The sequence below is a fragment of the Gossypium hirsutum genome, chromosome A04, assembly GCF_007990345.1.
Source record: "Gossypium hirsutum isolate 1008001.06 chromosome A04, Gossypium_hirsutum_v2.1, whole genome shotgun sequence".
NCBI classification, from domain to species: domain Eukaryota; kingdom Viridiplantae; phylum Streptophyta; class Magnoliopsida; order Malvales; family Malvaceae; genus Gossypium; species Gossypium hirsutum.
In genome coordinates, this window is record NC_053427.1 from 81,202,089 (window position 1) to 81,216,076 (window position 13,988).

The 13,988-nt window shown below is 36.6% G+C and overlaps 1 protein-coding gene across 1 annotated transcript; it reads left to right on the forward strand.

Moving 5' to 3' along the window:
- The first annotated feature begins 10,799 nt into the window (after positions 1–10,799).
- Positions 10,800–13,626, forward strand: LOC107898979 (probable protein S-acyltransferase 6). Its single transcript, XM_016824559.2, is given in 7 exon segments — positions 10,800–11,085; positions 11,163–11,360; positions 11,444–11,626; positions 11,722–12,030; positions 12,511–12,595; positions 12,598–12,743; positions 12,826–13,626. Coding segments are annotated over 6 exon segments (1,272 nt in total). The 5' UTR covers positions 10,800–11,085; positions 11,163–11,255; the 3' UTR covers positions 13,270–13,626.
- The last annotated feature ends 362 nt before the right edge of the window (positions 13,627–13,988 follow it).

The window sequence follows — 13,988 nt, forward strand, 5'->3', positions numbered from 1 at the left end:
AAAATATTAGCAATCGGGCCTATTCCTTGTAAACTTTGTTTTTTCCCTCGATCATGACTTGAATCTCGTTTCTCTTGATCTATAATACCAAATTAATTTATTTAATACATACATTCATCAAAACAGCCTTTAATACGAACTTTTTCAAAATTACCATTTTACCCCTAAACTTTTGCATAATTACACTTTTGTCCCTAGGCTCGGGAATTAAACTTCATCCCTTATTCTTATGTTTTATGACATGCTGATAATTTTTCCCTTCTATGACGACATCAAATTCTCACTCTAACATGCACTTATGACAATTAGGTATTTTTACCGATTAAGCCCTTTTACTCGTTTTCACTTAAAACCGAGTAGCACAAGTTGTCTAACATAATTTAAAACCTCATATTCTATCATAAAACACCAAAATACACAAATTTCACCTATGGGTATTTTTCCAAATACGAACCCTAGGTTGAATTATTGCTAGCATAAGCTTAATCAAGTTACCGGGATTCCAAAAACGTAAAGAACTTGAAAAACGGGGCTAGAACGGACTTACTATCGAGCTTAGAAAGCTTGAAAACCCTAGAAATGGCTTCCCCCATGCTAATTTCGGCCTCCATATGGAGAATATGACCATTTTGTGTTATTTTTCCCATTTTATTTCATTTAATATACAAATGACCAAAATGCCCTTACTACTAAACTTTCAAAAAAATTCCATCCATGTCCAATTTTTGTCCACAAACTTCAAAATGGTCTAATTACCATTTGAGGACCTTTGATTTAAAAACACATAACAATTAAACACTTCTAACATGTAAAACTCAACTTTTGCCCTTTTTACAATTTAGTCCTTTTGACCAAATTGAGTGCCCAAACGTCGAAATTTTTGAACGAAATTTTCACAAAATCATTTCGTGAAATCGTAGACCATAAAAATATAATAAAAATAAAATTTTCCTCGTCGAATTTGTGGTCCTAAAACCACTGTTCCGACTAAGCCCAAAATCAGGATGTTACAAATCGATCCACGATGACCCATACAGAATCCTTCTCAGTGGGTGTTAGAGGCAACCCACTAACGAAGTCCATTGTTACTCGCTCTCATTTCCACATCGGTATATTAACCAGCTGTAGCAAACCCGAAGATAACTAATGCTCAGCCTTAACCTGCTGACAAGTCAAACAGCAAGCCACGAAGTCGGTAACCTCTCACTTCAACCCTAGCCACCAATATAGGTCTTGTAAATCTCGGTACATTTTATTTCCACTTGGATGCATAGCATAGGGGCTACTATGCGCCTCCTTCAGAATCGACTGTCTAAAGTCCACATCACTCGGTATACAAATTTGACCGCAGAAACACAATACCCCATCCTTATTAATCCTAAAATCCGAAGTAATACCACCCTCAACCTGACGGAACCGCAACTCAAGAGACTTATCTCTCATCTGTTTATTTCTGATCTGATCAATCCATGTCGATTTTACTTGAAGTTCTGCCAACTGACTCACATCATCGAAAAGACTCAGTCGAGTAAACATTGCTATCAGATCGGTCATAGCCTTACGGCTTAACGCATCGACCACAACATTGGCCTTACCAAGATGGTACTTGATAGTGCAGTCGTTATTCTTAAGCAGTTCAACCCATCTATGCTGCCTAAGGTTTAACTCATTCTCAGTGAGTAGATACTTGAGGCTTTTGTGGTTACTGTAGATGTTACACTTCTCATCGTACAGGTAATGCCTCTAGATCTTCAGATCAAAGACAACCGCCGCCAATTCCAAATCGTGCGTCAGGTAATTAACCTCATGAGTCTTGAGCTGTCGAGACGCATAAGCAACTACTTTCCCATCTTGTATCAGAACACAACCCAGACCTACATGCGACGCATCGCTGTAAACTACGAAGTCTTTATCGGGTTCAAGCTGTATCAGAACAGGAGCCTAAGTTAAAACCGTCTTGAGCTTATCAAAGCTCCCCTGCTGTGTATTAGTCCAAAAAAAAGGAATTCCCTTATGCAGTAGCTTAGTCATCGGAGCTACGATCAAAAAGAACCCTTCTACGAAATGTCGATAATATCCTGCCAGCCTCAAAAAGCTGCGGATCTCAGACACGCCTGTTTCCAACCCAACACAGCCTCAATCTTACGAGGATCAACTCGTATCCCCTCAGCAGAAATTGCATGTCCCAGAAATGTCACTTCTCGAAGCCAGAACTCACACTTGCTGAACTTCGCATACAACTATTTCCCACGAAGAATCTGTAGAACCACTCTAAGATGCTCATCGTGCTGATCCTCTGTTTTAGAATACACCAAAATGTCATCGATGAACACCACTACAAACTGATCCAGGTAGGGTTGAAATACTCAATTTATTAAATCCATGAATACCGCTAGCGAATTAGTCAAACCAAAGGGCATAACTAGGAACTTGTAATGTCCATATCGAGTCTGAAATGCCGTTTTATGCACGTCAGCCTCATTTACCCTTAGCTGATGATACCCAGAACGTAAGTTAATCTTGGAGAACATAGAAGCCCCTCTAAATTGGTCGAATAAATCATCAACCCTCGGGAGAGGGTACTTATTCTTAATTGTTAGCTTGTTCAGCTGCTGATAGTCGATACACATCCGTATTGTCCCATCTTTCATATTTACAAATAGAATAGGTGCTTCCCACAGAGACATGTTGGTACAAATGAACCCATGGTCTAACAGTTCCTGAATCTGAGCCTTAAGTTCCTTCAGCTCTTTCGGTGCAATTCGGTAAGGGGCGATAGACACCAGAGCTGTGCTAGGAAACAACTCAATCCCAAATTCCACCTCACGGTTCGGAGGTAACCTAGGTAACTCCTCAAGAAACATATCTGGAAAATCCCTCACTGTTCTGATGTCTTTAACCTAAAAGTCCCCAGAATCAGAAATATTGACGTAGGCCAAGAATGCCTCACACCCTTTTCGAACCAACTTTTCTGCTACCAAAGCTGAGATCACATTAGTCAGATAGTCATAATGTTCCCCAATCACAACTACCTCAATATTCTCATTGGTTCTCAACACAACCCTTTTTATCACACAATCTAGACTTACTCGGTGCTTTACCAACCAATCTATCCCCAATATCAAATCGAACTCCCTAAATGAAAGTTCCATCAGATCAGCCCGAAATACTGTCTCTTGAACCTCTAACGGAACGTCTCTATAAAATTTACTAACTCGAATGGATTGCCCAAAGGACTCACAACAGTCATCTCATTAGAATTTCAGACACAGTGCTAGCTGCATAGGAGTATGTAGAGCTTATGTCTATCTGTGCAAGATAAGGTACATTAAAAATTAAGAATGTACCTGCGATGACATCCGGAGTATTTCGGTCCTCACGGCGACGTGCAGCATAAACCAGAGTAGGCTGCCTCACCTTAGTCGGTCTAGCACCTCTGCCCAGTGCTCTCTGTCCTCGGCCCATGCCGTTACCACCCCTAGCTTGACCTCGGCCCCTAGGTGGCTACTGAACTACCCTCAGTGACTATGCAGTCCCAGTAACGAGAGCTTACATCTGATCAGTTCTTAACGACAATCTCAAACACAGTACTCAGTTGACCCATATCTCAAGCATGCCCCAGTAGTCCTCTAACACTCACCCGGAGGACGTCTACCACAGTGCCCACACAACGCCACCCCAATAGGTACAACAGGAGGCCCAACTCTCACTGGCCCATCAGACCTGGCATTTTTCTTAGGCCTCATCGCAGAACTCGAGGGCTCCAATTCCTTTTTATTCTTTCTTTTCTCACAATTTTTGCGCTCAGTGCATTTAACCTCCTCGGCGATCTTCACCTTCTCAACTAGAATAGAGACATCACGCTCCCTCTGTGGAGCTATCTGAACTCGCAAACTGTCCTTGAAACCATCCTCAAACCGGACACAGCGTTTATACTCAGTCACCACTATGCCTCGCGTATAACGGCTCAACTTCAAGAACTCAGCCTCATACTCGGCCACTGAACGGTCTCTCTGGGTGAGATTAAGGAACTCACACCTCCTGGCATCAATGTAGCTGACCTCGACATACTTACCCTAGAGCGTAGTCTTAAAATAATCCCAGGTCAATCGGTCGGGCTGAGTGTCCTCCTTAACCGTGAGCCACTACTGGTATGCCTCATCACGTAACAGAGAAACAACCCCCTTAAGCTTCTGTTCAGCAATAAAATCTAGGTCATCCATAATTCTCTCCGTGTCCTCCATCTAGTACCCAGCTACATTAGGGGCAACACCAGTGACACCCCTGAATAACTCAGCCCCCTTGGACCAGAGTTGTTCCGTAACCGACCCTCGGCCTCCAGATCTAGTGTTGGACCCAGCGACCCTCTCCAAAATCTGTAACATGGCTTGGGACAGTGTGTCATCCCCAGCTGTACGATCATGAAGCCCAGACCCAATCTCTGTCGCAGGTGATACCGATGTCTCACTAGTATCCAGATTTAGAATAGTATCAAATGCCAAGAACTCAGCTCGAGCCCCTCTACGGCCCTTACCACGGCATCTAATACCCAGTCCACGAGTACCACATGTGCTCATCGTAAATTTCACAATTTATCTGTATTAACAGTTTTATGCACTGTTTACAGTTCCAATATTTATTAACAGATATTTTATGCAGTACAGTATTAGAATATTCAGAGTCGGTTATCGCGAGTAGTAGTCTCACTACAATTTCCAGTCTACACTACCTAGAGTGTTTTCAGTGTAATATACTACTTAAAGTAGTTTCAGAATATTCTAATCTTATTTTTAGACAATTTTAAACAGAGGTTTAGAAAACTTACAGGATTGGCGCGAGAGACTCAGTGTACCATACTTATTTCAAAAACAATTCAAATTATTTACAAATCATTTCCTTAAAACCAATCTTTAAAACCCAAATTCACAGCCGAATTTTGCAACCTTGCTCTGATACCACTAATTGTAACACCCCAAACTTGGCCTGGACGTTATGACTGAATCTGACGATGTCACATGAGAGTGTTTTTTTTAAAACGGGTTTGACGAGTAAAATTTGTTCTAGTTGCTTAATATTTGTTTTGCCATAGAGTAAAAACACATGGTCTTTATTGTGAAACGTCTCTTTTACGCTGAAGCTTTAGAAAACCTTCTATTTTAGGAAAATTGTTTGTTTTTAGAGAAAACCAAATTTTAATCATGTTTATCAGTAATAAAATCATCAACAGTTCAAAAGCCGAAATTAAAAGTCAAAAAGTCGAAAGTCTAAAATTGTAACGCCTCTAACCCGAATCCGTCACCGGAATAGAGTTACAGAGCATTACCGGATTTACCGATTAATTTATCAGATATTTTATTAATCCGATATCTTTTCTTTTCCACGTTCAAGTCTCATATTCGAGTCATCCGGATCTTTATAAAGAAATTTGATCGTTGTTTTCATTTATTTCAGGTTGTAATACATTCAACTAATGCTCTAACAAAATTACCATTTTACCCCTAAACTTTTAATTAATGACGATTTCATCCTTAGGTTAAAATAAAATAAAATTCTTGCAATTTAATCCTTATTTCCAGTCGTTATTCTCAAACAAATTGATAACAACCCATGAATTCTATAAAATATCAGAATTTTCCATAATTTCAACACTTTTCAATTTAATCCTTAAAACATGTTTTTCCCTGATCTTGAGCTAAATTAATAATTTCATTCAATTTTGTAATTTTAAATAATAAAATAATCCATTTCATGCAAATTGGTCATTTCTAACATTTTTTTACAAAATTGCCCATAAAATTTTACTTTTATTCAATTTAATCCATGAGCCTAAAACATGCAAATTAGCCATGCTAGCTGAATATTCATACATATTTTCCTCCTCCTCCTCTCCATTCCACATCCTTAATTTATATAACATGCAACAAGTAACATTATCAATAATTTCACTATTTACTTATATGTATATTCAAAACTGTCCATTTGCGTCATAGTCACTAAATTATTTATATCTTAAGCTACAGAACTCAAAATTAAGATCCGATAATTTTCACTGAAACTAGACTTACATATCTTATTACCATAAAATTTTCAAAATTTTTGGTGTATACAATAAGTACAGTTTATTCTTTAAAGTTACTCCTGTTCTGCTGTCTGACAGTTCTGACTCTTCTTCACTAAGAATTAATTATCTCATTGTACGAGATTCAGATGATGTTCCCGCTTATTTATATTGAAAATAGACACTTTAAGGATTTTAAACATATAAATTTAATCCATTAATTATTTTTATACAATTTTTTATGATTTTCCAAAGTCAGAACAGGGGAACCAAAAATCATTCTGACATTGTCTCACAAAACTTATTATATCTTATGATTTACAATTTCATTGCTTACACCGTTTCTTCTATAAGAAACTAGACTCAATAAGATTTAATTTTATATTTTATTCATCCTCTAATTAGATTTCTAAAATTTTTGGTGATTTTTCAAAATTAGACTATTCCTGCTGTCCAAAACTGTTTTAGTGCAAAATGTTGATTTTTATTTTGCCCCAAATTTCACAGTTCATACAATTTAGTCCTTACTTAATTAACCCCTCAATTAAGCTAATTTTCTCAATTAATACTTTCCTAGACATTATAAGTTATTTCATAACTATTGAAATTCAGAATTTCCACATAAAACTCTAACTTCAAACTCTTTTACAATTTAGGTCCCAAACATTCACTTTCTATTCAATTCTTTCAATAAAATCAGCATATAAACAATTTAAAGCTCTAATTCCATGCCAAATCATCATATACTTCCAGCACATATTCATAGAAACTTTCAATTTCTTTCATAGAATCAAGAACTAATGAATTCAACAAGTGGACCTAGTTGTAAAAGTCACAAAAACACAAAAATTTCAAGAAATAATCAAGAATTGAACTTACTTGCAGTAAAAATATGAAAAACCAGCTTAAGAGAACTCTTCCATGGTGTTTTTGCTGATGAGAATGCAGAAAAATAAAGAGAAATCTGGATAATTCCACTTTAGTCCTAGCTTTATTAAGTAAATTTTGCAATTTTCCAATTTTGCCCTTAATTCCCCTTATTTTCTTGCTGATTTCATGCCCTTGCCGTCCAGCCCAAATAGACCTTGGGTCTATTTGCCTTTTAAACCCTCTTTCTTTTATCATTTAAGCTATTTAATCATTTCCCACAATTTTTCATTTGATACAATTGAGTCCTTTTTGTTCAATTAGCTATCAGTACTTTAAAATTTCTTGACGAAACTTTAATACTAACTTATTAACACTCCATAAATATTTATAAAAATATTTATGGCTCGATTTAAAATTTTTGAGGTCTCGATACCTCGTTTTCGATTCTAATTATTTTAATATATATATTTTTTAATACACTATTCACTATTTCAAAATTTTTCCTAACTTCACATTTAACTTATACTCACTAAATTAATAATATTTCCTACTCATTTTTCAGATTTAGTGATCTCGAATCACTGTTCCGACACCACTGAAAATTAGGCTGTTACAAAAATTACAACAAAAACCCTAAATAAATAATATATCAAAAACAAAAAAAAACAATGAAAATAGTCTAAAATTATTACGTGTGGCCACCGTTGAGTCCTCCGCTACACTGATTCGCCTAGAGCTAGGGATTACCTGAACAAATTAAACAGAAAAGGGTGAGTTTCTCAACTCAGTGTGTAATCCCCACAGATATCAAACATACAGAATAATCATCAGAAGTCAGAAATAAACAGTCTGAGGCCAGAGCCTATTACAGAATTAGTTCGAGCCTTAGGCCACTCAGATGCAGAATCAGATATAAATTAGGGTTTTAGCCCAATCAGATACAGATGCAGAACATAATATCATAATCCTACCCACCAACCTCTACACACCATCTTCGTCCAACCTTACACACTATGTAGGGATAAGATCGAGCCACCCATCCTTACACACTATGCTGTACCAAAACACGGCACATAAACAGATACTTGCAGCTGAGTTGCCAGATAACAGGCTTAAGAGCCTTTTAGACACTTCTTCCATTAAATCATCAACCCACCCCGATGCAATGCAACATACAATGAATGGAATGCTAGTATGCAATAATCAATCACACAATTAGTGTCGTATTATCTGGCTTAGTACAGATATCATACAATCGATCATACATTTAGGGGTCCAGGTAATGCTTACCGACCCTACAGTAGGTCACAGTCGACTTGGGCGACCCGTGCAACCTTACAGAATTCTTTCAGAAAAATAGGCTTACACACCCCTGTGGCTTGCCCGTATGGGCCCACACGGCCCAAATTGGCCTTGGCCATGTGGATCACACGGCCTGGCCTAAAAATCCCACACGCCCGTGTGGCCCACACGGCTCACTTAATTGGGCCCGTGTCTGGCACACGGCCTCTTAGCCCATCACACGGTCATGTCATGCGCCTGTGTCACGTGCGTATGGCCTAGTCTGTTGACCACACGGCTGTGTACTACCACACGGCCTCCCACACGGGCTACCACACGCCTGTGTGGCGTCTACAATTTCATTTTTCGGCTTTCGTCGATTCTCATTTTATGTGTAATTGAGTACACACCTAGTTCTACTTTGCTGATATTGCAATCTCAACACCTCCGAAACCTATAATTAACCAATAATTCATCAATTTAGCCATTTAAAACGATTCTTAAACGAAAACACAGAGAGACGGCCAACTCCTAAACCAACGAAAATTGTTACCTTCACTTGAACAAAGGAGTTTCGCACACTTAGCTCGTCGATTCCAGACCATTGGCCTCTTGAATATCTTCTAACACCAGACGAAACCCTTAGCATAACGATACATCAACCCCCCCCAAAAAAATAAAAATTACAGAAGAACAATGCTTCTCTTATCGACGAATAGCAAAATTGAAAATCATAGTAGCAAAGAGGAAATAGAAAAAGATGGCGGCAAGAAGAAGAAACTAATGGAAACAAAAATATGGAAAGCCGAAAAATTGGTAGTGAAAAGCAGAGAAAAACGTCAGAGGGAGAAGAAGATTTTTGAGAAAACTCCAAGACTGATTGAGTATCCCCTAATTCTCTCCAGTATCCCATTACCCAACAACCTCTCAGAATTTCAATTCTAATCGAACTCCCCTAGACGTCACACGCCCAGAGCAAAAAGAATTACTCTCTCGCTCACATGGGTATTCAAACACAAGACCTTCAGTAATCAGTCACACCACTTAACTACTAGACTAGCAGACCCATTCTAATATGAAATTACAAATAGTTTAATATAAGCTTGCTGCCTAGAAGTTAAGGCTTAATTTAGGAAAAAGCCAAAATTTTTCAAATGCAAGGCTTGAACTTGGGACCTCACACACACACTCAGAACACTTAACCACTAAAGCAAATACACAATAGAAACTCATAGAAACAAATTTATCAAATTTGGGGCATTACATTTACCTTGAGCAATACTCTTCCTCATATAAATACAAAGTTAAACTTTAGATTTTAGTACCCAAAGTTTCTTGGCACTATTGAGAATGCAAGATTATTGGCTAATGTTAATCTTAAAATCTAAACAACATAATGTTATTGAGAAATATTACATTATCTAGGAATGTAAGATTCCTTGAATCAAATGCCCCTAATAGTATAAAGCATTTTGTGATTATTGTGTTGATGGTAATCTCAATTCCTTAAAAAAATATTATTTATAATATATATTTTAATAAATTTATTAAAAATATTAGAATAAAATTAATAATGAAAATTTTTATAAAAATATTTAATTAAAATTTAATTATTTTGTTCTTAGTATTCAATTCAAATTAAGGTTTGATTGAATCTCATATTCAAATTTTTCGAGTTTAATTCCTTTTCAATTTGATTTTTTCAAATTTAATTTTTTTATCAAATCATATTTAAATGAATTCAACGTGTTGAAATTGGATCAGTCATGCCACCAATTCCTGATGTAATTAATTTGATTGATCAAGTTTCAATTAAATAAATTATTAAAAATAATAAATAAAAATATTAAAAATTATAAAACTCGATTCAATCATCGGTTTAATCAATTTTTTTATCCTAATTCAATTGGTTTATATTGGTTCACAAATTAACAAGTTCTCTCCCTTATTTCAAACGAATGTATTGACTAATACCCAACTCGATCGATTTGATCTGCTTCTACTCAGATTCAACAACTATGGAATTCAAGTATAAAGTTTTTGGAATGGTTAAAGTACCGAGGAGGTCTCTATATTATAAGGATTGGATAAAATTAGTCCCTCTATTATTAAATGGATTTATTTAGCCCCTATGCTATTAAAAAAGAATCAAATAAATCCAAATTGCAATAGAGTTAACATTTACAATATAAAAAGTATCTTGAAAAATATTATTTTCAATTGCAGTTCAATTCCAAATAAAAGATTTCATTTATAGAATCATAAAAACTTTAAAAATATTAATTTTATTAAACGGTAAATGGTATTTTTTAGGAAGTAATGTTAACTCTATTCCAATTTTGTCTTATTTCATTCTTTTGAATAATATAAGGATTAAATTGATCCATTTAATATTTTAGGGACTAATTTGATCAGGCCCCTATAATAGAGTGACCTCTCAGGAAATTCACCTTTTTAGAATTGGGTTTTAGAATTTGGATTCATTTGGCACTCCAGCGAAGAGTCGAAGACCAGGTCGTGGTATAAAGTCTTTTCATTATTGTATACACAGCAAGTAAAATAAATAATAATAATAAAAGGAAAAAAGAGAAAAGGAAAAGGAGTGCAACAAATAGTCGTCAAAATCGATGATCCGACTCGTTTGGCGAAAAATCGCCACGCGAGCGAAATGTGCAATCCCAATCTCTCCTTGTCTATCTGTCTGTGTAACCATCTTTGCTGGCCTTTTTTCCCAACTTTTTTGGCTTTAAACTTTTTGGAGAGAGATTCTAATCTCCCCTGCTCTGCTCGGACATCGATCTTTTGGCCATTTTACCCTTTCCCCTGCTACTCTGGACACTTTCTCTCTTCCTCTTTCATTTCCCTTTTTTTTCCAGGTATTTTTTTAAAAAGAACTCTTTTATCTTTCTCCAAAAAGAATGATAATAATGTGAAAAATTGTTATTGACTTCAGAGTTGCCGAGGGACAAATGTTATAGCAGTAAAAGACATAGGTAGATAGATAGATAAATTATTATAGATAGAGATCAGGTTCTGGTTTCAAGAAATGTACAGAGCTCCATTCCCGGCTCAGCTCTCTGTTTTCGACCGCCGTGTCATCGACAACAATGCCACTGACGTTCGAGTCTATCAAGTTTGGAAAGGAAGCAATGTAATTTACTACTTTCCCAATTTTTTTTTTTACTTTTAATATGTTTTCTTGCAGTTAAACAATTTAATAATCTTTCTCCCTAGAAATTTTTCCTTGGAGGTAGAGTGATATTCGGTCCCGATGTAAGGTCAATCTTCCTTACGATATCTCTGATTGTGATCCCGGTCTTATTATTTTGCGCTTTCGTTTCTCGAAGAATCATTTACGCATTTGACAAACATCTTGGCAAACTCATTATATTTATTCTAATTCTCCTAACCGTATATGTAAGTTCTCCTCTTCCATAAAGCCAATCAAATCTCTATTCGCTTTCCGGGTTTGTTTTGTAATTAACATTGTTTTGGGTGTGAAACTAGTTCAGGATCTTATTCTCCTGCTCCTCACTTCCGGGAGAGATCCTGGCATTATTCCACGAAACTCCCATCCTCCAGAACTGGAGGAAGATGGTTCCACTATGTCTACGGATTGGCTAGGGAGTCAGAGCAGTGCTGGTGTTCCTAATTTACCACCTACCAAAGATGTTGTGGTTAATGGGGTGATTGTCAAGGTTAAATACTGCCAAACTTGCATGCTATACCGTCCACCACGTTGCTCACATTGCTCTATATGCAATAATTGTGTGGAGCGTTTCGATCACCATTGCCCCTGGGTAGGGCAGTGTATTGGGAAGGTATGTTATGCTTCTGTTTTAATTTTTCAGTTCATGAAAAACGTGGGTTAATTTAATCATTGTTGAACCAAATGAGAAATGATGCTTTGTGATTGAATATGATGCTTATAGAACTTTACAGTTCAACTTTATAAGAATCAATTTAAGAGGAAGGATTTAAGATATGTTTCTCTATTTATTTATTTATTTTGTATAAGAGAAAGGGTAGAGTCTTTCAAATGGAGTCTACAGATTGAATTATTGAATGTCTACAAGACTATTGTCATTGTGAAGTGAGATCTTGGTCCTTTAAATTGAAAACATTGCCCTATGGCTTGCCTAGACTATAAAAGTGTCCTGCTTCTCTGATTCATCTTACTTTTTTACCTGTAATTATGACATCGATGTGATTATTAGGTGATTTCTCATGTGCTTTGTTGGATTTCATTGTGGGAACTTTTTAATCCTCAAGGGTTGACATGTAAAATTGTTTCTTGACAGAGAAATTATAGATTCTTCTTCATGTTCGTGTCTTCGACAACCATACTATGCCTATACGTTTTTGTCTTTAGCTGGGTAACCATTAAGAAATAATGGCTGAATACGATTGTAATCTCTGGAGTGCATTCTTGAAGTCCCCTGTTTCAGGGATTCTTATACTATATACATTTATGACTGCCTGGTTTGTTGGAGGCCTCACCGTGTTTCACCTCTATTTGATTTGTACCAACCAGGTTGTGATCCCTTCTTTTCCTTCATTTCTTCCATTATTGTCTGTCCTCTTTCTCTGTCTTTGCTTATTTTATGTTTTTGCAGACAACATATGAGAATTTTCGGTATCGTTATGATTCGAAAAGGAATCCTTATAACCGTGGTTGTGTTCACAACGTTTCTGAGGTATTCTTGTCCAAAATTCCAAAGTCTAAAAGTAACTTCAGGGAAATGGTCAAGGTGGACTCATCTTCTCTCTTTGGTAGCACAATGTCATTGGCACGACCCATGAGCCCAAATATAGGAAAAAAAAGCTTTGACATTGAGACAGGAAAGCGGCAAGCTGTTGTTGCCGAGGATTTTGAAGATATACACAGCCAGATTGATAGCGTTGGTGGATTGGAAAGATGTGGAACACAACCAAGGCACATAATCCAGTGTGAAAATTCCAATTGGGAGATCTCACCCGATATAAGTGTGATGTCTGCTGAGTTTGCAATGGAACAAGGTTTCAAGGATAGGGAGAAAGTTTGTAAAAAAGGCCACTAAAGCTGGTTTCACCTAAATTATAGTGAGAAAAGCATATTAACAAACTTAGAAGTACTTGAAATTTGCCAACCCAATTGGTTGAAATTGGCAACTGAACTATGTCACTAAGATAGTAATCATTAGGATGTTGGTTTTTAGGCTTTTATTTGTCTTTGCAAGGAAGGAAGGTTCTGGTCTTGGTTAAGGTATGCAGGGTTCTTGTGATAAATCTTATTGCTTTGATAGTTGCTTGGGGTAAGTTTTGTGCTATAATGTGTTGGTTCGTGAGGAAATGAGTGGGTGTTTGTAATTGATTTGATATGTATGTGAAGGACAAATTAAATATCAATGGTAGAAAGGTTTCATATACTGTAGAAATACCTTGGGTCCTTTTCCTACTTTTCGTCGATATTTTAGGGCATAAACTTGCTTAAAACTCTTATGGTGTTGATGCCAGTATTTGCTTCCTGAGTTTCCTGAAACCGAGTTTTATCGAAGGCAAGTTTAAGTCGTCTCCTATGGAGTTGATGGTTTTGATGTCTTTGAGCTTGTGGTAGGAATTTGAATTTGGTTAGGCTTTTTAACTTGTCACTAGAATACATAAGAACGGTTCATCTTTATAGAGCAGAAAGTCGTATAATCGAGGGGTCTTGAAAATATGGTCAAAATAAGGCAGAAGCTTGTAGCTTCCTTAGGAGATGAGATCTCCATGTAGTCCATAAGATCCCCAAAGATGAGTT